General features: G+C 39.6%; 3 protein-coding genes across 9 annotated transcripts; 1 reads left to right on the top strand and 2 right to left on the bottom strand.

Annotated features, from left to right (window-relative positions):
• Nucleotides 1-1,643: 1,643 nt before the first annotated feature.
• On the bottom strand, nucleotides 1,644-6,383 carry LOC103353341 (choline-phosphate cytidylyltransferase B-like). The gene is made up of 8 exons (XM_008276269.1): nucleotides 6,060-6,383; nucleotides 4,370-4,469; nucleotides 3,896-4,012; nucleotides 3,424-3,575; nucleotides 3,239-3,317; nucleotides 3,006-3,148; nucleotides 2,713-2,901; nucleotides 1,644-2,068 (listed from the first exon to the last, which is right to left on the bottom strand). Exons 1-8 carry the CDS (start codon nucleotides 6,141-6,143, stop codon nucleotides 1,829-1,831), a joined length of 1,104 nt encoding a protein of 367 aa, XP_008274491.1. The 5' UTR covers nucleotides 6,144-6,383; the 3' UTR covers nucleotides 1,644-1,828.
• Nucleotides 6,384-8,797: 2,414 nt separating this feature from the next.
• Nucleotides 8,798-16,107, top strand: lipia (lipase, member Ia). Of its 2 annotated transcripts, none has more exons than XM_008276261.1 (11): nucleotides 8,798-8,947; nucleotides 9,483-9,567; nucleotides 10,940-11,319; nucleotides 11,410-11,518; nucleotides 12,767-12,868; nucleotides 12,974-13,063; nucleotides 13,152-13,319; nucleotides 13,594-13,683; nucleotides 14,254-14,362; nucleotides 14,473-14,646; nucleotides 15,347-16,107. In XM_008276261.1, exons 2-11 carry the CDS (start codon nucleotides 9,510-9,512, stop codon nucleotides 15,429-15,431), a joined length of 1,365 nt encoding a protein of 454 aa, XP_008274483.1. In that variant the 5' UTR covers nucleotides 8,798-8,947; nucleotides 9,483-9,509; the 3' UTR covers nucleotides 15,432-16,107. The 2 variants fall into 2 exon arrangements, with proteins under 2 accessions (XP_008274483.1, XP_008274482.1); XM_008276260.1 differs by lacking the exon at nucleotides 8,798-8,947 and adding an exon at nucleotides 9,158-9,221.
• Nucleotides 16,105-20,375, bottom strand: LOC103353339 (SH3 domain-containing kinase-binding protein 1). 6 transcript variants are annotated; one of them, XM_008276263.1, is made up of 7 exons: nucleotides 19,502-20,375; nucleotides 19,031-19,053; nucleotides 18,775-18,875; nucleotides 17,419-17,523; nucleotides 17,109-17,314; nucleotides 16,849-16,912; nucleotides 16,105-16,744 (listed from the first exon to the last, which is right to left on the bottom strand). In XM_008276263.1, exons 1-7 carry the CDS (start codon nucleotides 19,561-19,563, stop codon nucleotides 16,706-16,708), a joined length of 600 nt encoding a protein of 199 aa, XP_008274485.1. In that variant the 5' UTR covers nucleotides 19,564-20,375; the 3' UTR covers nucleotides 16,105-16,705. The 6 variants fall into 6 exon arrangements, with proteins under 6 accessions (XP_008274485.1, XP_008274484.1, XP_008274487.1 ...); XM_008276262.1 differs by having other exon boundaries at nucleotides 17,109-17,320; nucleotides 19,502-20,374; XM_008276265.1 differs by having other exon boundaries at nucleotides 17,109-17,320; nucleotides 18,823-18,875; nucleotides 19,502-20,373.
• Between the last annotated feature and the right edge of the window lie 217 nt (nucleotides 20,376-20,592).

The following is a 20,592-nucleotide window of genomic DNA, read 5'->3' as shown; positions in this document are numbered from 1 at the left end:
TTTTTTAAACTCACCGTTCAAAAATTGTACTTATAGCTTTGCTTTAGCTCGAGATGTTAGAAAAAAAACCCACAATAAATGTCCCTTTATTCGTAGTTTCGAGCATTGCAGGTTAATATCGCACAGAAGACACAATCTTAAATCTCACTATCTTTGGCTGCATACATTTCTTACATGATGAAATTCAACATTCACATCCTTCAGTCCTTTGTGGTTTTTTGATTAAGAATATACTGAAGATTCCAATTAACTCAAGTTATAAAAAGCTGAGATTTTACATATTAGATTCAATTAGTTGAAGGACACAAAATCACACAGAACCTGGCTCAAAGCTGCACTAATTGATTATTTTGTCCAGTTGGGGGCAGACGAACTCCACAATCTGGAAACTCAAAACCTTAGAAAGTTATGGTAAATCTCAGCAGGAATACACACTGACATTCATATGGAGCTGTGTTTATAGTTATCTTATGGTGTTTTAAAGTTTTATGGCATATAGTTTAAAACTTTACAGTACTTTATTTTATATTCTGTTTTGTTGTAAATACCAACAATTGTTGCACCTTTTTGTAAATATCAGCATTTTTGGAACCTTATTTGTATTTCTTTCACCAGCATGATTTGCATGTTAATTGTCTGTCTGTCGATCGATCGATCGATCGATCGATCGATCTATCTATGTATCTATCTATTTTGATTTCTATACATACCAGGGAGCACCAAACCAAACTTTTTTGCCATATTTATTTGTATGACACATTATTATTATTATTATTATTATTATTATTATTATTATTATTATTAGCTGCAAGATGTTGTGGTTAGCACCGTTGACTCACAGCAAGAAGGTCGCTGGTTTGCGTGCCGGTGAGGATGCCTGGGATCTTTCTGTATGGAGTTTGCATGTTCTCCCCCGTGCAGCGTGGGTTCTCTCCGGGTTCCTCCTACAAGGTCCAAAAATATGTTGAGGTTAACTGGTGATTCTAAATTGTCCATAAGTGTGAATGTGAGTGTGCTTGGTTGTCTGTCTCTAAGTGTAGCCCTGTGATAGACTGGTGACCTGTCCAGGGTGTCCCATGCCTTCACCCTAAGTCAGCTGGGATAGACTCCAGCCCCCACAGCCCTAGTGAGGATTAAGCAGTGTACAGATCATGGATGGATGGATTTTTGTTATTATTATTTGCATGCAGCTATGTCTGTTTCTTTAATATGTTTTCTGTCTTAATAATATGTCTGTTTTGTCCTTCGGTCTTATGGGGGGGGGTACAGTTTTGTCCCACAATATACATAGTATTTATTGGGACAGTAAAGCTTATATAATGTGACATTTGATGAAAGAAAACCCAATTTTAAAATTTTGTTCCCACTTTTGAGTAAAACATTGATACTTTGTCTGTTTGTTTTTCTGGTTGTTTTTCTGTCTTAAAACCAAAACTGTGGGAAAAAAAGGAAACTATCTTAGTTTGCAAAAAATTTACTGAGAGTGTGTTTGCATGTAGGACCCTAAATGACTGGAACATTTGTATTTGAACATGTGAAACGCACCACTCTGTATGGATGAAGGTGGGTTGAAGATGAGTACATGTTGTGTCCTTAGCTTCTAAACATGTGGAGCAGAAACAAATGACAAAAAACAAATAACATCCAAGCAAACATTTTAATGGTATTTTTCTTTTCTTTATTGACAAGACAATTTATATATCTTATAGTATTTCACCTGCATATGCCCATAATACATTAAATAAGTTATTTTTTTAATGTTAATTCTAATTATTAGCCTTTTGTGTAATTGTTGTAGATAAATAAAGAAGAGCAAAGCACGAGGAGGTCATTGTACGTGTCTGCTGTATGTAGAGGCAGCTTTGAGAGAGGAGCGTTTGCCCTTCTTGCGTGAGGAGCGGGAGGATGGAGAGGATGGAGAGGAAGGTGGGGATGCAGAGGCAGAGGAGGGGAAGGAGTTAGGGGAGCCTGAACGTCTTCTGGTGGGGCTGGTGCTGGGGGAGCCAACGGGGGATGAGTAGGGTGACAGAGCCTGGAGCATACGACCACTTCGCTCCTGAATCACATGCTGAACAAGGACAGAGACAGAGCAGAGTTTAATAATGGTTCAAACAATTATGTCATGATAAAATATGACCTCTTTATTGTGCTCACTTTTCCCTGACCTGCCATATCTACATATATTTTAATGATTTCCTACCAGAATGGCCCCAAATGTTATTGTGTTTGAGTTACATGATATAATCATTTTTATTCTTAACATGCTTGGTGAGATCAGCTGCATAAACCTGAAGCGGTCCTTGATGTTTCGGTGCCTTAGATGAATTAATTCTATTAGCTGGTTCTGATTGCACTGATCATGAAGGTAGAGATAGCTGTCGGAAGAGTGGAACATATAAGAGGCCACAGTATTTTCTAGATTTAGCGGATATTTATCTACAATGGAAGTATTTAGTCGATTAATTCCAGGAGTTCTGTTATGAATGCATTATGTCTGACTTCAGATGTGGCCACCACTGTGAGAAAATCATGAAATGTCGTTAGTTAATCCTAATGTAAAGGCTTGACCTCCAATATTATCACATCTATTATTCTTTTTTTTTCTGTGATTGACAAATAAATCACATTTTTTTTTAAAGTAGTTACGTAGCTGAGCACCTAGACGCTAGAAGTTGACGCTTCTATATTTGATTAATGTAAAAGTAAACATGCCCAGGCTCCATCTGGTCCAAAAAGCTCCAGGAAGTTGCTGATGAATTCTCGAGACTTCTCCTCCCATTTGTGGATGAGGTCCTGGCTCTTCTCCTCCACTCTGTAAACAAAGTGTTTGGACTTTTCCTCCACTGTACGGACCGTCTCTTTCATCTTGTCCACCTGGTTCTGCAGACGGTACTTCTTATCCTGTTGGGGAAGACAAACCCCAAGTTTGTTTTTATTTCTGTATTAGGATATTGTTTCTTTTGAAACCATTTTCAGTTTATTAATCGTGTCATTTTTTTCCTTACATTAATGAAGCTAACATTTAGCTCCCGGGCAGTGTAGCCTCTCTGCAGGTTGCGTCGAACATAGATGTCGTAGTCTCGGACAATGCGGGTGATCAGATCAGATGTGGAGATGCCCTCTGTCCTCTCAGTGGCCACAAACATTCCTGACATTAAAGTACACAAATAATGAAGTCACATAAAATGTATTCCAGGGATATGAGAAATCACAAATTAATTCTCATGTGAATCTTCACCTGCTTCCTTGATGTGTTTGTAGACATCCTCTGATCCAGCAGAGGTGTAAGGGATATCATCGTGAGCCACAAAGTCAATCTGTGAGTGCAACATGACAGTGTTCAGACTGACCCAACACTACATAACTCTGTCACTGTATGAAAGTGTAGAAAGCTGTGTGTCCAGTTATTGTGTGACCTTTGACCTTATGCTTCTGGAGGAAGTCTGTGGTTAGAGTCCAGGGAGCGTCCCGCACAACCTCGTCAACGTAGCGACAGTGTAGGAGGGCGTCATAGCGTTCATCCTCTGTCATCACCGTGTAGCCTTTATACTTGTGGGTGAGTTCATCACTGCACACTAAGGACACATGGGTTTACAGTATATGTCGTGTCTTGCTTAGAATCCAAGAATGAGACTTAATCTAAAATGGACAATTTAGCCCAGAGAGCTTGAAGGATACTTCAATAATAAAAATAATAAATTGTATGTGTATTGCACTTTGTATGTTTGCAATCTCAAAGTGCTGCAGGGTAAAACAAAAAGGTCAGAGTTTATATTCAGCTCTGTAACTTTTGGCATATCCAGCCCATTTCATCAAAAGGTTGAACCTGTCATTCTTTTTTTGATGTGGTTTTGTGGTGGGTTTTATAAGAGAAGGATTGAGAACAGTACTTTACCTCCTACTATCAGGTGAGTGTTGGGGAAGACATTTTTGGCCTGCATCAGCGCTCGAGCATGACCCGAATGGAAAAGATCAAAGATTCCATCAGCGTAGACCCTCACGGGACGATTAGCTACAAGACAAGCAGTACGAAAACAGGTCCTTAAAAACAAGCACAACCTCACAGAACCTAACTTGAATCATACTCTCTATGTTGATCTCTGTAGGGATTTACTGATACAGAAATCTGAGCAAAGGATGACGCTACTTTCTGCCAGTTTGTCACTCGTATGACGTGACAAATGTCAAAGCTTCAATCAGCCAAACAACTAGCAGTAAAATAATACTGCACTGATAGCTTTTTACAGCTGATACTGTATCAGTTGATACCGACATACTGAAACATCTTCAGTTAATCCTGGGATTCCTGATAGTCCTCCCTGACTCCCTGCTGCCACTAGCTGTAGCTATGAATAATGAGAAGTGTAACCTGGTGTGCCCCTCCTGGCTTGAGCAATGGTCAGTTTTTCATGGGGGACTGCTGATTCATAACCTGTAGATTTGGCAAAAACAGCTGGTTCCCGTAGAGCCTGGACACAGAGACAGAAAGAGAAAACCAAAAACATGTTAAGACTGAATAAATGCCTGGATATTGTAAACCATTTATCCTGCTCGGGGTCTTATTACACATTAGGTGACAGCAAAAGCCCAAATGGAAGTGCAATAGGCATTAATCAAACCACCCGTCTATTATTGTTATGTAGATCCTTGTCATGCCTCCAGAACAGCTTTGATCCATCTGGTCATTGACATATTCTGTGGATGCTTGATCACATTGACATCTTGGGAATTTGAAGACCAGGTCAAAGCCTTGAACTCTCGGTGTGTTGTTCTGCTAAGAGAGGCCACTGCTACTACGAAGGAAGATATGCTTGATCTGCAACAATGTTTAAGTGGGTGGTACGTGTCAAAATAACAACCACACGACTGCCAAAGTTTCCCTGCAGAACATTGCAATGTAATGGAATGCTCTGTTGGAGGTTTTAGTGCTGTGGCTGTTGTTTACTTTACACCTCAGGGCAATAGTATAGTTTTCAGTTTACCTAACCAGCATGTGTTCACACTGTGGGAAGAAGAAAGTGTCACTGGCAGCGATACTGCTTTTAGTAAACACTAGGATTCAAAAATAACTAGTGCATGAAGGCAATATACAGCAAAGTAATGAGAATTCAAGCATTGCAGATATTAATTGTGTTCTTCTGCATTGATTTTAATGGGTTGGGACTCTTTAGATTTGACACCATGGGAAAAAAAGGATAGTATCGAAACAAGATAAGCTTTGTTAACATCTTGAAGACAGTTTTGAACAATCTCAGCACTCGGGTCTAAATAATCATGGACTTTGTGTTGTGTGCAGATACATACATGCACTTTTATCTGCTGTGTTGCAAGATACACTTTGAACTCTTGCTCTGCTTGGACTGTTTGTTGTTTCTTGAGTTGTCTTAAATTATAAGATGTGTTTGTTAAGCCCTGCAGATTTCTGTTTTGAAATGATTCTCCATAAAACTTTATGAATAATTTAACATGCTTCCGGGCCTCTTACATTCTTTTTTTCTAGTGATGACTTCTTATTTTATGCCTATTTTTATGCATGTAAGAAGTCAATTTGCAGAGATACCTGTACATATTTCCTTAATTAAATCCAAAGTTTTACATAATAATGTGCTAATTTTGCATATAAATTCTACATTAAATGATTAACATTTTCTGGCACATTTACAGGAAAAAAAACAAGTGATTACATGAGAATTGTTTTAAGTTAAAGAATAACTTAATGCTTTATTTTTGTATTATTCCTAAAGAGTGTTTAGCGTCATGAGAGATTAATCATTACTTCACTAAATTCCACATATGTTTATGAGTCATGGCTACATTGTTCCACCCAGCTAATCAGTTAACTCATCCAAGTGACATAACCACAGCAGGAATGTTTACTTCTGTTATATTCAAAACTGAAGTACAGCGTAAATCAAATACGTTTCACTTCTGTGTTTTCACTTCCAGTGTCTTCTCACAAAAACACACAAACATACAAGACAACCAGGTTCATAGATATGAGTATTGTGATAAGTCCACTGTGCAGTTGCCATGTTTCATAATAACAGAGCCGGTCTTACCCTGCCGCGGCCTCTTCCTCGGTTCTGTGGGGCCTGTTGTTGCTGCTGGGCGTTGCTGCCTCGTCCTCGTCTCCTTCCAGCCATCCTGGATGTCCTCCTGTCCCGTCGCCTAACAGCACCACTGCACCTGCGGGTAGTTCCTCTCAGCCAGCCTCACGAGTGCACAGGGGTGATTCCTACGCTTGTGTGTCGTTTTAACTGTACCTCTCATTAGCCTGCCTGACCCTGGTGACGGGATAACGTAGTGAGCAAAGTTCAAGCCACTGTGGTAAAGTTGCTCAAAGATCCAGACTGCACTAGCAACCAGTCCTGAGCTGGGAAAGACTTTCTCTGTCTTCATATCACAGCACCATGTCGTGCAGCTATTTTCTAATTTTGTTCATGAATGTGAAGAATGCGCGTGTTCTGAAACATTTCCATCCCCACTGTGACACAATCCAATAGTGAAACATTGTACGCTGAGGGAAGCTCGGTACGATCAGCTATGAAACTATGTGTCCAGAGCTGCTACACTGGCAGCCTTTGGAACCAAACACAGAGGGACTGTGTGTCCCAGCATTTCACAAAATTGTCACCTACAGTCCCTCGCTAGAGATTGGGGAGAACTTAAAATCAATAGCATGCCGTTCTGCCTGCTTGTTACAGCACATCCAGCTTTGGCACTATCTTGCTGGTTGTTTATATTGTAGTATTTGCTGTAGTTGAACCCTGTTGTAGAATACTACATGATTTATTTGCCCGCTCACTGCCAATAACACAAAAATGGTTTGCTTTTATTTAGTATTTTAAGATATATATAGTATTTTCCATTTGCCCATTTTTCTCACATGCTCACACATCAAATGGGGGTGGAGCTGCCATGCATGTGGAGGATCCTGGGATCAAACATCCAATCTTGCAATTAGTAACACACATGTTCTTCCACCTGAGCCACATAACACACAGCCAAAACACACACACTGAATCATACTAACATAAATACCTGAAATGCACACACAAAAATAGAGATGTAAAATTAAGAAATATTAATAAATTTGGTAAATCCTTGAAGTTTCTTTAGTTTATGACTAAATACCTCCATAACTACTGACATTCACATCTACCACAGCTCTACTTTGTCTTCAGCTTGAATCACCAATGTTGTCATGCTAAATTGCTAAACAAATATATTTGGTATTAGTATGTTAGCATTGTAGCGTCTTGGAAAGTAACTAAGTAGATTTACTTAAGTACTGAATACGCATGTGCATATGTAGAGGGAAATATTATGCTGTCTACTGGACATTAATGGACAGCTTTAGTTACTTATTAGATGACGATTTTACACAATAGGGGAAAATGACAAGCTTTTAAAATGCAATACATTACATAAAACACACATACATTTAGCATCTGATGTCTGACACCCACAAATAAGTGGGTACTCTAGATCCCATTTCAGATGTCTGAGCGGTTAACAGCTCCTCCTGATAACTTCTCACATGGTTCCATCTCAATAAAATCACATGATCCAACATCTCACCAAAAATCAATGATTACAGAAAAAGTCTAAAAGTTAAAAAACAGATTTGTATCAAAGCTTTGCCTAATAATCATCTGACAGACCCCAGAATATATTCACTGTCCCTGTATATAAAGCTGTATATAAAGTAGTGTAGACTGGCTCCACCTGTTACAACAGTAACATGCTGCCAACGCACTGATGTTTCACTATTAATAATCCAGTGATGTCATATATAATGATAGATCAGTCCGAGGGGCCAATCCGGGACTTTACTCTAATACTTTAACTACACTTTGCTGCAAATACTTATGTACTTAACTTAAGTAGGATTTTTCAAGCAAGACTTTTACTTGTAGGAGAGAATTTTTACATTTACCTTGTTTAGGCACTTTTATTTAAATAAAAAATCTGAGTACTTTTTGTTTTTTTTTTTTTTTTAAATCACTGACGTATTTATGGGCCTGTCTTGTTATCAGTGTGGGTGTGTTTTATGTTCACACAAGATATTATAGAGACATTGTCATAAATATCTCTCTAATGTTTATCTAAACACAAGGCCATTGTCTGGTGACATGTCATGTTGCAGGAACCCTTATTTTAAACTGTAACACACTGTTTGACATTCACTGGATGTGTGACTGAGGACACGTATTACTTCAGGACCTGCGAAAGCAAAGCAGCCGATTGTACTCTCTTCTTTGTCTTTTTCTTATTTGATTTAAAAGATTTGCACAATAATCCAGTTCATTTCAAGCTGGAGGGAGTTGATAGCCAAGAAATGATTCACCATAAAATTCCTACGGAAACTCAGTTTTAGTTTCTATAGAACCACAAGTTAGACCATCAACTCCCACGTAAATCCTCCTCAGAGCTTTGAAAAGTTTGTCACATTTTCCCAACAGGATGTAGACGCCACTGTAATAAACACTGAGCACGATATAATGAGGGGAAACACTGAAATAACATGAACTTCTTAGAAATGTCAGCTGAGTTGTGGGAATGATGAATTTGTTGGAAAAGTCCCTAAAATGTTTCACTTTCATTCTTATTTTCTACGAACAAGAATGGGTTCGATGAATGAAGATTGGGTTGTTTTTGCAGATTCAGTTCACATTTAAAACAAGGAACAGTCACATAACCGGTTTTAGAGCGCAGGAACCAGGAGTAACTTCGTAGGAATTTTCACCTGTGAACACAATGACCTGGGGTAAGGGGTGTGGCTATCCATGTGAGAGCATGCAGTGCAGGAGTGTTGCTCTGCCGTTCTTCCTCGCACTTCCTGAAGTGAGCGCTGCCCAAATATGTGGAGTTACAAACAGAGGAAAACATGTAACGCTCTGGACTTCTGACAGACCAGGACAGGACGTAATACTCTACTTCAAAGGTAAAAGTCTGAGTCCAATGAGGACATGTTTCACTCTCTCATACTTCAGAAATGAATCTCAGGGAGTCACTTGGCATACAGTTTAAACTCAGTAAGGACTAGATGTCTACTTTAGCAGGAGAAGTTAGTCACAGGGTGTGCAAGCAGCAAAGGTAACAGTTTTTAGTTTCACTTAGATTCCCAGTGTCATTGGTTGTGATTAATCAGATGGGTGGAGCCAAACAAAAACAGATTTCCAGCCTGTAAGTTTGGCTGTCAGACTGACACCAACACGGTAAGTGGTAATTGCTTTTTTCCCTCTCATTCATGACGGTGGTTTCATTACATCAGAGGTAGTGAGTAACCAGCCTCGTTCCTTCACTTTGGCGCAGCGAGAATACTAAACTACATTCTGTGGGAAGTGTCCCTGAAACATTTGAAGGGACAATATGTCCTAGAAACGTTGTGTTTGTGTGATTAGCTGTTAATTATATTTCTGACTGAAGTAGTGTTTGATTTTTCTGTAGCTGTCTGACTCTGACAACTCTGTCCACAGATTATTTGCGCATTGCTGGTGTAAAGCATGTCCCTGTGGCAATATCTTACAACCCTCCTGCTGATAGCTGTGCAAACATGTGAAGGTAAGGTGAAAACTCTAACACTATGCAATGTAGATGACTCAGTTTACATCTTAGCCTTGCACACACACAGACACACACACTAAAACATAGTCGCTTTGACACTAATTGCATCACAACTGCAGTCCTACTACAGTCAAGCAACAATTGAGGAACTGATTTTTTTTTTTTTAAAGAGCAACACAAGCTATCTTTACTGTGGTTATACAGAGTTCTCAGCTGATGCACGGTATAGGCATCCATGAGGATTTACGAAACTGGGAATTTACTGCAATTGTGCAACAGCTACCAAGAGCAGCTGATGACATTTCTATACACCTCAGTAAAAAATGATACACATGTTTGTGTGCTTTTATTTTGAAACAACATTCTGTCAGTGATTAAATATTTGAACAATGCAAAGAAACTGGATAAAAGTCACCGCATTTGCTCAGTTAATATGTAGTTTTGTTGGTGACGCTGACAAAATCAACGCAACAAAATTCAGTAGTTTTTTCTCATGCAATTGTCAAACCATGGACTGTAGTCTGCCTCATGTATCTGTACATGCTGCTTGTGCTGTTATAGAATTCATTTAGTCATATCGTGCCCACCAAAATGTCCCCTCCACACCTACACATATGATTAAGTGCATCCGCAAAGCGTAGGTGCACTTCCTGTTTGTTGGTCCTAGTTTCTCTTGTGCCCTACATACTGAAGCTCTCCCACCACACACATTAGCAGACACCACCTAATTTGACTTGTCTGCATTTTGAATGTGTTGAATTGGTCCTGCCAAAGTGCATTGCAAGTATTTCCATTTCATTCATTAATCTCAGTGTAGGAGCCATTTATGTTTTTTGCTGGTAGGTTATTTAGTTTACATTATTTGGACACATTGTGGTGGTAATTGGACATAGGCTGTATATGTAGAAGGTACAGGTGACAAGAAGAGGAAGGTACAAGTGGATGGTTTACTTACTTTCAGCAAGTAAACCATCCACTAAACTGCAAGCACATGGACTGGAAATTCTGTTTTGGGTCTGCGTCAGTTCACTCCTGCTCCACCTGTGCAGTAATGGCAATAAAAGGACATTGGGACATGGAAAAATTGCCATGACACTCAGTGTTGCTAAACCGCATGCTCTCCCACTCAGACTTGTTTACGATTTTCTCATGGGCGAAGCTGCGTTTAAACACCGTCTCATTGAAGACTTGCACTGAATAAACCCACACTGAGTCATACGTATTTGGAACTTATGTCACTGATGGTGACGGTTGCTTTAAGTACGTCATGAAATAATAAGACGTTGTGCAACCCTTCTTGAGCAATGCTTGATAAAATAAACAAGAAAATGTCTCATTCTCTGTCCTCTCCTTCTTTGTTTCTTGCCAGCGTTCCCAGTACAGAGATGCCATGAATTTACAGATCTGGACCTCGGTCATGCAATCATTGGCACCAGCCTCAAAGTGAGGTTGTTGCTGTACACTAGAGAAAATGACACCTGTGGGATCCTCCTGTCCCACACCAACCTGACAGCTCATCCCCAGTTTAACTTGTCCAGACCCACCACCTTCATCATTCATGGGTATCGGCCCACTGGATCTCCCCCAGTGTGGGTAAACCATGCAAGGGAGTTACTGCTGGCCAGAAAAGACACGAATGTCATAGTAGTGGACTGGAACCACGGAGCCGCTAATGTCAATTACATTAAGGCCGTGGAAAACACACACAAGGCAGCAGACAACCTCACAGCATTTATTCAAAAGATGCAGGTATGAGATCTGTCTGACACTCTGTGACATTTCTGCTGCAATTTAACAAACTGTGCTATGTACAACAAGACTAATAACTGGTCTTTGCAGGATGGCGGTGCCTCTCTGAGCTCCATCCACATGATAGGAATCAGTCTCGGAGCTCATATGTCAGGATTTGTCGGTAGCAGCTTGAACGGGACGATTGGAAGAATTACAGGTAAGAGTAATTGGCTCATAAATTCACAGCACGTTCAATTTCTGATTTAGAATTACCTGCTTTACTTCACTGTCAAACAGCATGAAAATATAGTGACCCTGACTAACAATGCAAGCCTCAAAAAATCTCCTTCTTATGAAGTCAAAGCAAAACAAAACAACTTCAAAGCTTTCCCCATACATAAAGATACAGAACAGACGTGGAATTTTAGTTTGGCACTTGTACATTTGCACGACCTTTGGACGCGGAAACGCTTATCAAGAACATTTTATGATAGGTGGTTAAGCTCGAGTGAGCTTTAATTCCCAGATTTCTACCACAGCATGACAAAGTCCTTGCTGACAAAAGGGTTTATTAAATGTTGCAGAGCGCACAAAAGAATTTGTAGTTAATCACGGTTAAGTTGTCTGTTTGGGTAGGAGTCACCAGAATAAATAAAGCACAGTTTTGATTAAATCCCTGGGGAGAGATTGCAAAATGAAAACAGAAAATTCTCACAGTGCAGAGCAGAACAAAGAGCAGTTACCTGAGCATCAGATAGAGAAAGAAAAAGAAAAGAAGACTGGACATCTAAAGGTCTCTAAAGAGTTCAATTACACAAAAACAGACATGATGGTATCTAAATGCTTCTGTGTGACGAAAATAATACACTTCTGGGGCAAAAAGAAAAGCTAAACTGGTTTATCAGATGAGGCAAAAGTTTGGCAAACAGTGATCAAGACACAGTGCAGAGCAACACTAGAAATGTAAAGGCTAGAACAGCAGAACAGTACAGGTGCTTGAAATAAGTGATATATTAAATATTAGCTCAGGGCTGCAAGGTAGTAAAGTGGTTAGCACTGTTGCTCACCGGTTCGCATCCTGGTGAGGACACCCGGAATCTTTCTGCGTGGAGTTTGCATGTTCTCCCCGTGCAGCGTCTCTCCGGCTTCCTCCTACACAGTCCAAAAACATGTTGGGGTTAATTGGTGATTTTAAATTGTCAGTAGGTGTGAATGTGAGTGTGCTTGGTTGTCTGTCTCTAAGTGTAGCCCTGTGATAGACTGGTGACCTGTCCAGGGTGTCCCCTGCCTTCACCCTAAGTCAGCTGGGATAGACTCCAGCCCCCCACTGACCCTAGTGAGGATTAAGCGGTGTATAGATAATGTGTATTAGCTCATGTCTGCTTTTTGTAGCTCCTGTCAGTTAATGTTGGCTTTGGGAATACATTTAAAATCCTACTGAGGTTTGCTCATGTGATGTTTGCAGGTCTGGATCCTGCTGGGCCTCTATTCACTGGTAAGCCTCCAGAGGAACGACTGGACCCCACAGACGCTGAGTTTGTGGATGTTCTGCACACAGACATAGATGGTCAGTTGATTAATATAATGCCATTGTTGCACACAAAGAAATACACATTTTGCATATGTTTAAAATGATTGTTCTCATGCCCATGTGTAAACTGTGTGTTTACAGCGCTGGGATTCAGACAAGCTCTGGGTCACATTGATTTTTATGCCAATGGAGGAACAGACCAACCAGGCTGCCCGAAGACCATCTTTTCTGGTGAGCACACTCAGATCAGACAGCTTGTGTTATATAAGGAACTTAACTGCAGTAAATGACAACAGTTCATTGTCTTGCATCCAAATAGGAGGATCCTATTTTAAATGCGACCACCAGAGATCAGTGCTGCTCTATCTTGACTCTGTGAACTGGACGTGTACCACCAGGGCCTTCCCCTGCTCCTCCTATGCAGACTTTCTTGATGGGAAATGCTTGAGCTGTGATCGGTTCGGTGCTGCAGGGTGTCCTCTCTTTGGTAGGTGATGAAAACAAACACACAGTTTAACTCTTTTTAATTGTGTCAGTCTGATTTATACATAGAAAAGATTAGATAAAAACACAATATTGTACAAGAAAGAGCTATTTTAGGTATTAATAGAATTAATAAAGTACACATAGGCCATTTTTAAAAAATATAAAACGTATGCTGGGTGTTGTATGTTCTGCCAGTACTTGTGTATTTATTGTATTTCATTAGATATTACAGTGTGTAACGCTAGACCTGACGGAGCTGTTTCACTCACATCCAGGTTACGACGTTATTCAGTGGAAAGACGTGCTGCTGAAACTGAAACAAACTAAAACATACTTCACAACAAATGCAAAATCTCCATTCTGCAGTAAGTAACAGAATACTAGTAAACACAGGAATCATAATATTGATATGGTAAAACGTCTAAATTTCAATGTGTCAGCCTACTTTCTGTATCACCGGCAGCACACAGTAAAATGTTTGGTCCGCCACCTAGTGGTGACACTTTGCTTTTTCCCAACATAGTTTCATGCTGTGCTAAAATATGATCGTAACCCCTAAAATGCACAATGATCCTGAAAAGCAGGACGTGTTTATGGCTTTGAAGAAAAGAACTAAACACTGCAGTGAATTTTCTAAATAAATACCCATCTGACTGCTGGATTGTGCTTGATTTGGGTAAACAGAGGAGTGTGGATTGTGTGTTTTCATTGAAATCACATTTGCCCCACATTGCAAACAACATTGAAAGTTACGAAGTATAATTAAGAGTATTTAAAAAAAGGATTGAAGGTCAAAATTAATTCTAATTTCATCTGACAGCATTTTATTCATGAGGATGATTTGAGCCAAAAGGTCACGACCAGTTTGTTTTTCATTAAATTGTTCTCTGATGAGCATATTATTAGTGAATATAAAATGCACTGTCCTCCCTCAGTGACAAACTACATGGTGGAGGTGACGATATGGAACAAAGAGGTACGATGGGGATACCTTACTGTTAAACTCCACGGTGGTGGTAAAGAAGCAGTGGCCACCATTGACCAGTAAGTCCTCTTTCTGTATCTACCCAGCATACCAATATTCCTCCATGACTCCTCTTTATCACTGTGTCACTGCTTTCTCTATGTGTTTTTTTTCTTCCCCCACACAACAGCAAAGCGTCAAAGTTCAAGACGTACACAGAGACCAAGCTGTTCGCCCACTTTGACCAAGACATTCAATCAGTAAAAAAAGTGTCTCTCGAATTCTCCACCGGGGCTGTACTCCAGCCGAAACGGAAACTCCGCGCTCTCCGAGTCCGTCTCACAAACCTGGAACGCAAAGAAAGGTATGCGACAGAGTTTTAACACTTTATGACCTATTTGATGCAAAATGTTAGCTTTTTTCAATTCAAATCTCTTTATTGGCATGAAAGTATCAAAAAACTGTATGGCCCAAATCATCAAAATATCATCTGTCCAGTAGACAATAATAGTAATTTGAGCCTTCATACAGGACTGAGGTTAACATATATATTATTTATATACACTTTGCATGTGTGTGTCCAGATCAGGTTGTGGTGTATTGATCCGTATAGGGCAGCCTTTTCTGAGGAGTATTTTTTATTTTTATTTTAAAGAGGTTGTAAGCTTTTTGAAGCTGAATCTGAAATCACAGAGTTAAACTTAGTTCAGTAGCTCAACTTTCTTTTGGTTGCTGTGATTCTTTTGTGTCTTTGATTGCCGGTTTGGAGTCACTAAGCATTCACTTGGTTACAGTTTGTCTCCGTTCTCTATCTATGACAGTATACAGATAATCTTCTGATTCATACAATCTTTATAGGACCAGATAGCATTCTAATCTACTTTCAGTTTCCTCTTTCTAATCTTCCAAATAGGTTTTTTACATTACCATATGGTTTATTCCAATTGGTGTGTCTAAGACGAGGCAGTTTTCTCAGCACCAGCTCATATAAGAGTCTCTTCTCTGTCTAAACAACTCCTGTCCCAGCAGTAGCTCTTCAGTAACATCAGCTTTGTCTCTTCCAGGCCTCTGTGCCGATATGACGTCCTCATGGAGGAGAACAAGCAGGTCACCTTCAGGCCTGTTCCCTGTGAAGAATCCAACTTCTGAGACAAAGTCTGACCCCACATTCAACATTTCACTGCCGACAGAGATTTAACTGACTCTTCAATTCATCCAGGACTGTACAGGACTACAAGAAGGACTGCAAATTAAAAAGCAGCAACCTGTCAGCCAGATAGTGACTGACGACTGTATGTGATTGTTTATGAGCTGTAAATGAAATGTGATATACCATGTGATGTATACGAGTTTTTAAGAGAAATATATTTGTATATACATGTTTTTTAAGAAGAAAAAAAATCAGCTATATTTTTGTTTTTTACTCGTAGGATGAATGAAACAATAGGGATGATTTTAAGTTAGTACATTTCAAAAACAGAATTCATCTTATCAAGCTTGTTGAGCAAGTTCAGTAACTTTTTTTGTAATCTACAGTCCTCCACTTCTGTTTGTCTCTAAAAAAAAATCACACCAGTAATATCAATTCTGGCTCGATCAGGCAAACATATTCCAAAGTTATTTTTTTTTGTAGAATAACAGATTTCTCAATAAGACTGAAAAACAAATAGTAACAATAGAACAAAATGCTTGACCTCTGCTTCTGTTCCATTTGTGTTTCAGAAGATAGTTCCTCATTTTTTACATGTGATGTCACTGGTCCCTCTATATTTATTTGTATATATGGATTCATTTCTTAATTCTTAATAAAAACGCATATAAACAATGGCCAACATTTTTAATAAATTCACAACGCACGTACACATCAGCAACCAATAAACTTATGAACAAAAGGAAAACTATTACATCGTTTTTACAAGATATATGCATCCTTAAGCAAGATTGAAGCTTCATATTCGTTCCTCACCTTATTTCAAAAATGAGAATCTGCAGCACAAATTCAGACCGACAGCCACTAGACATTGTTCTAAATATTTTAATGGACATTTTACCCAACAAGGGATGTTAAATATGTTGTGGATATGGGGATTGAAAATCTACAGAAGCAAATACAACACATTAAATGTACAACAGAGCCATGCGCAGCTCATCTTCGGAGAGAAAGAACAGCCTTTCATCTTGGCTTTGCTCCTCCTGCTCCTCATCTTTACGCTTTCAGCAAAGGTTCGGTAAAAACATTCAGTCCTCTTGGTCAGAAGACTCATCAGTCCAACACAAAAGTAAACGACATTACCACGTAAGAGAAATCCATTAAAAAGGAGAAGGAACGATTTTTTTTAAGCTTATAGAATGCCATTTATCGGTTAAGTATACAAAAAAACACTGTCACCGAATCAGTGTCTTTCATGTTTGATGGTGTCCTCTCATTTAGACAGGTGCTTCTTCATGCGTTGAATTTCCATCTGAAACAAAAATCAAACCGCGATAAATACCAAGTCCAGTCTTCTAACCTTAAACCGGCTCACTGCCCAATTTTAGAAAGCGAAGAATAATTTAGTAAAGTTACCTGTAAAGTTAAGCGAATCCTTTTCTCCTCATCAAGCTCATTCATCAGCAGTTTGATTTCTTTACTGCAACATAAAATGTTGTCAAATTAGCTGAGGCTGAGCAGGTAAAGCAACAGATGATAATGACAGCATAATTTCAGCTCTGTTTTTGTTAACAAAGTGGTAGGGAGGCCATGTTTGGAGACATGTAAACCAATGTGGAACAGACAGTACCTGTGCAGATGTATAGAATTCTGAGATGAAAGAAACAAAGCCGTACTTGTGCTGACTCTTCATCTGTTCAATCTGGTCCCTCAGGTCTCTCAGTTCTGTCTGCAGCTGTTCCAGGTTCGGTGGAGAGTGTTTGTCTGGATTTCTGCTCGGCAGGTCAGAGTTGAGGCCCGGTGGCAGTGTTGGATGTAGTACGGCAGAGAGAGCTTTCGGCAGAAGGGAGGAGAAGGACTCCGTGGGCACATTTTTGGGTACCGCTGCCTGTGGAGAGTAACAAACAAAATGTGGAAATAATGATTTACCATCAGTACCACCTCGTGGAAAGTGTGTGTGACCTTTATCTTTTCTTTTACACTTACAGGCAGCGCATTCTCACTGGTTTCCTGAGTGCTTTCTTGTGGCGTTGAAGAGTTCAGCTCTTCACTCTGGTTTTTGTTTCTTTCCTCCTCCATCATGAGTGTTACCTGTAAATCAAGTCTAGTTTGAGACATCTGATAAATCAAAGGACGTTGAGAAATCCATGTTTAGGAAATTCTGAGATTTGCTTTGAATCACATGATACAGACAATGATGGTTGAAAAGATGTGGAGTAAGTGTTCACTCTGAATTTGTCTTTCAGGATTTTTTGGGTGGGAAATGGTGACTTGATTACACACTGGAGTCATAATAACACTATAATTCTGTAAAAACTAAAGCATCAGAGTTTCTCCCGCTCGATCTTAAGTTACTACACCCACTGCAGCCGACAGTTTGCTTGCTTTTTATGCATCTTCAATTGATGTCAGATATTGTCGAACACTGCAGCTTGTTTACTGAAATTTCCTAAGAATCATGAGATGAAGAAAAAGTGCAGAGATTTAGTGAAGAGTCACATTGATGGAGAGCTGAGGATCACCCCAGTGACTGAATAGTTTTACAAACTTTAAGCAGAAACAACTGAGTTTCTGAATAATCTGCTGAAAGGAGATGAACAGACTACCTCCTTCCCTCCTGACCCGTCAACATAATCGGCAGTACACGTCCACCAAAATGTGTCAGCTGTCTTGTGTGCTTGGTTTATCATTATAGTAGACTGACAGCTGACAAGGGATGAAAACATCTCATATCTTCAGTGAACGCTTGAGATTTCACATCTAACCTGTTTGGTTTGGTTAAAACTAACTGCACAGTTCACTGGACTTATGTGACATCTGTCAATCGGCACCTTCAGCAGACACACCCCCAAACATTTCAGAGCTTCCTTTCTCACAATTTTGAAACCTAATTAAATATACTTGCCAATTTTTCAATCATTTAAATTTCCTGAGTGATAAAAACACTTTTCTGTTCTGTAGTAAATGCACATAATAAACCCAATATTGTTCCCGTTTGTAGCGTAACTGAATCCCAAAAGAAGCTTTTCAACTCAGCAATGACGGACCACCCAGTAAAATCCTGAAAACATAGCTTATATTTACAACCAGGAGCGTCCATTTAACCTTTGTTTTCACTAAGGAGCCAAAGCAGATTTCTTCTGCGGCCGTACGTGTCTGTGTGTGTATGAGGCAGCTCAGAAAAGTTAAATTTATCCCAAGGACAGATGGGACACAAACAGACCAGACCACACACACTCTTCTCAAACAGGGCACCAAGTCAGAACAGTGTTATTTAAGTGGATGACATAATAATGGAATGGCTTGACTTGTAGATGACTGTTATTAAAAATGTATACTTCCCAGAGTCTGAAGCTCTGACTGTAACCTCTCATCTGCAGCATGAGCTACCTGCTCATTCAGCTTCTCCGCGACAGACACAATTGAACCAAACTCTTCAGTGTCTTTGAGAGAAACGGACAATAAATGACACAACTTTTTCCTTTTTTTTTGGATTTTACAGCCTGCATTAACACTCAGACTTTTCTTTTTTTGTTGTTGAGCATGCAGCATCCAAGCATGGTAGTAATTTAACAGATACAATATTCATGAGGCTTACCAGGAATGAGGGCTGAACTATAGCTGCCCATCGTGACAAAGAGGAATACAAGTGCAGAGAGTGAAAGACAGAAAAACCTGCAGAGCCTTTAAGTCTACATCTACAAAACGACAGATGGGAGCAAGTCAGTGGAGCAGAAATCAACAGAAACTCGTCGGCACGGTGCAGCAACACATCATGCTGTTTCTTTAAATTAAAAAAAAAATCAATTTTTGCTGTTTAATTATTACCTGTTTGCTCTTCGTAATAACACAACTTCAACTTGTAAAACAGGCTTTATCAAAGTGGGAGACTCTAAATGTGGGTGTTACACTAGAAGCAGCTGTTTCTCTCATGCCACAGCAGTGAACAAATGTGCAACACATGCTGGGACCAGCGCAGCGACACATTACGCAATCATTAGTAAACACACCAAACCAATTACCAGATTATTAGTCGGTTACAGTAAAAGGGTCTGGCGCGTACGCTCACCTTGTTTTCCCAGCGTCACCGGTGAGAAACAGCAGCATCTGTGGTAACTCGACACCGTCCATTGTGATCCGCAGTGGTCTGCAGAGTATGTTGTGATGAGGAGCGGTACTGTCAGGGCTAAGTTTAGAGCAGGACAGAGTGCAGCTCCAGTCGGTGCACAAATATCACAGGGGCAAGAGCGAAGGGCGACGCAGACGGAGGGGTGACGGGCGGGTTTGAAGAAGGAGTCAAGATTGAGGATTTGCACCTCAGAAACTGTTTTGATTAATTTGCTTCCATAGCAGTACTTAAAGGGCAACTCCACCAAATTTTCAACTGACTTTTTATTATTCTAAAATTGGAATCAAACTACATAAAGTGTATCTTACTTCCTTCCATGTCTCTTTCCTGAACTATAGATTTACGTGGAGGAGTTTAGCAGAATCCAGCCAACAAATTGTAGTCCTGTTCAGCTGTAGCAGCTTCCTGTTCAGGAAGCTGCTTGGGAAGGAGGAGATCACACGGCACTCTGGTCCTTGTAGGATGTTTTCCTTTTATGCAACAGTCGTTTTTCTCTGGTTCACCAACAAAACAAAAGACCACCCATCACAACATATAGACTAGTTTTAATGCATAACTTGCTTTCCAGCAAAGCAAGTAAACTCCCATTCATTAGGGACATGTCTATTTTATTGCAATATACTCATCATAAGGAGAATTGTTTTCCCATTGAGACAACAGCTATGTTGATTGTGGCTCTGGAGGGAAATGGCAACATTTTTAAGGGTAATTGCAGCTTAGAATGAATTTAAACAGAAAGGAAATATGTCACTGAACTGTGAAATGTAAGATGAAGGATTTTTGGCATTTGAACCATATCAGGAACTAAAATTTGCCTTTGCCTCTAAAGCTACAATTTTCAAGGGAAGTCTGCAAAATCCTGCAATTAATTCTCAATTAGTTTTTTGTTTTTAAAAAATTTGCGTTTCTTTTTTTTTTTTTACATAAAACCCACAATCATACAGACATTCCAGGAAATAATTCTAAAACAAACCCCAAACAAACAAAAAACAAAACTAGTATATTATAAGCTATGCTAGTTTGAAAAAAAG

Source organism: Stegastes partitus, unplaced genomic scaffold (assembly GCF_000690725.1).
Source record: "Stegastes partitus isolate 25-593 unplaced genomic scaffold, Stegastes_partitus-1.0.2 Scaffold67, whole genome shotgun sequence".
Classification (NCBI taxonomy): domain Eukaryota; kingdom Metazoa; phylum Chordata; class Actinopteri; family Pomacentridae; genus Stegastes; species Stegastes partitus.
This window is presented reverse-complemented; position numbering and strand designations above follow the sequence as displayed.

Coding starts and splice junctions, on each gene's coding strand:
- LOC103353341 (XM_008276269.1), bottom strand. CDS start 6,143: ATGGCTGGAAGGAGACGAGGACGAGGCAGCAACGCCCAGCAGCAACAA. Junction 3,318..3,423: donor ACTTCCTCCAGAAGCATAAG/GTCAAAGGTCAC, acceptor TTGCACTCACAG/ATTGACTTTGTGGCTCACGA. Junction 2,069..2,712: donor TTGGACCAGATGGAGCCTGG/GCATGTTTACTT, acceptor GTCCTTGTTCAG/CATGTGATTCAGGAGCGAAG.
- lipia (XM_008276261.1), top strand. CDS start 9,510: ATGTCCCTGTGGCAATATCTTACAACCCTCCTGCTGATAGCTGTGCAA. Junction 12,869..12,973: donor TCTGCACACAGACATAGATG/GTCAGTTGATTA, acceptor GTGTGTTTACAG/CGCTGGGATTCAGACAAGCT. Junction 14,363..14,472: donor GCAGTGGCCACCATTGACCA/GTAAGTCCTCTT, acceptor CCCACACAACAG/CAAAGCGTCAAAGTTCAAGA.
- LOC103353339 (XM_008276262.1), bottom strand. CDS start 19,563: ATGGACGGTGTCGAGTTACCACAGATGCTGCTGTTTCTCACCGGTGAC. Junction 18,876..19,030: donor TAGTTCAGCCCTCATTCCTG/GTAAGCCTCATG, acceptor TTTCTCTCAAAG/ACACTGAAGAGTTTGGTTCA. Junction 17,321..17,418: donor CCAGTGAGAATGCGCTGCCT/GTAAGTGTAAAA, acceptor TACTCTCCACAG/GCAGCGGTACCCAAAAATGT.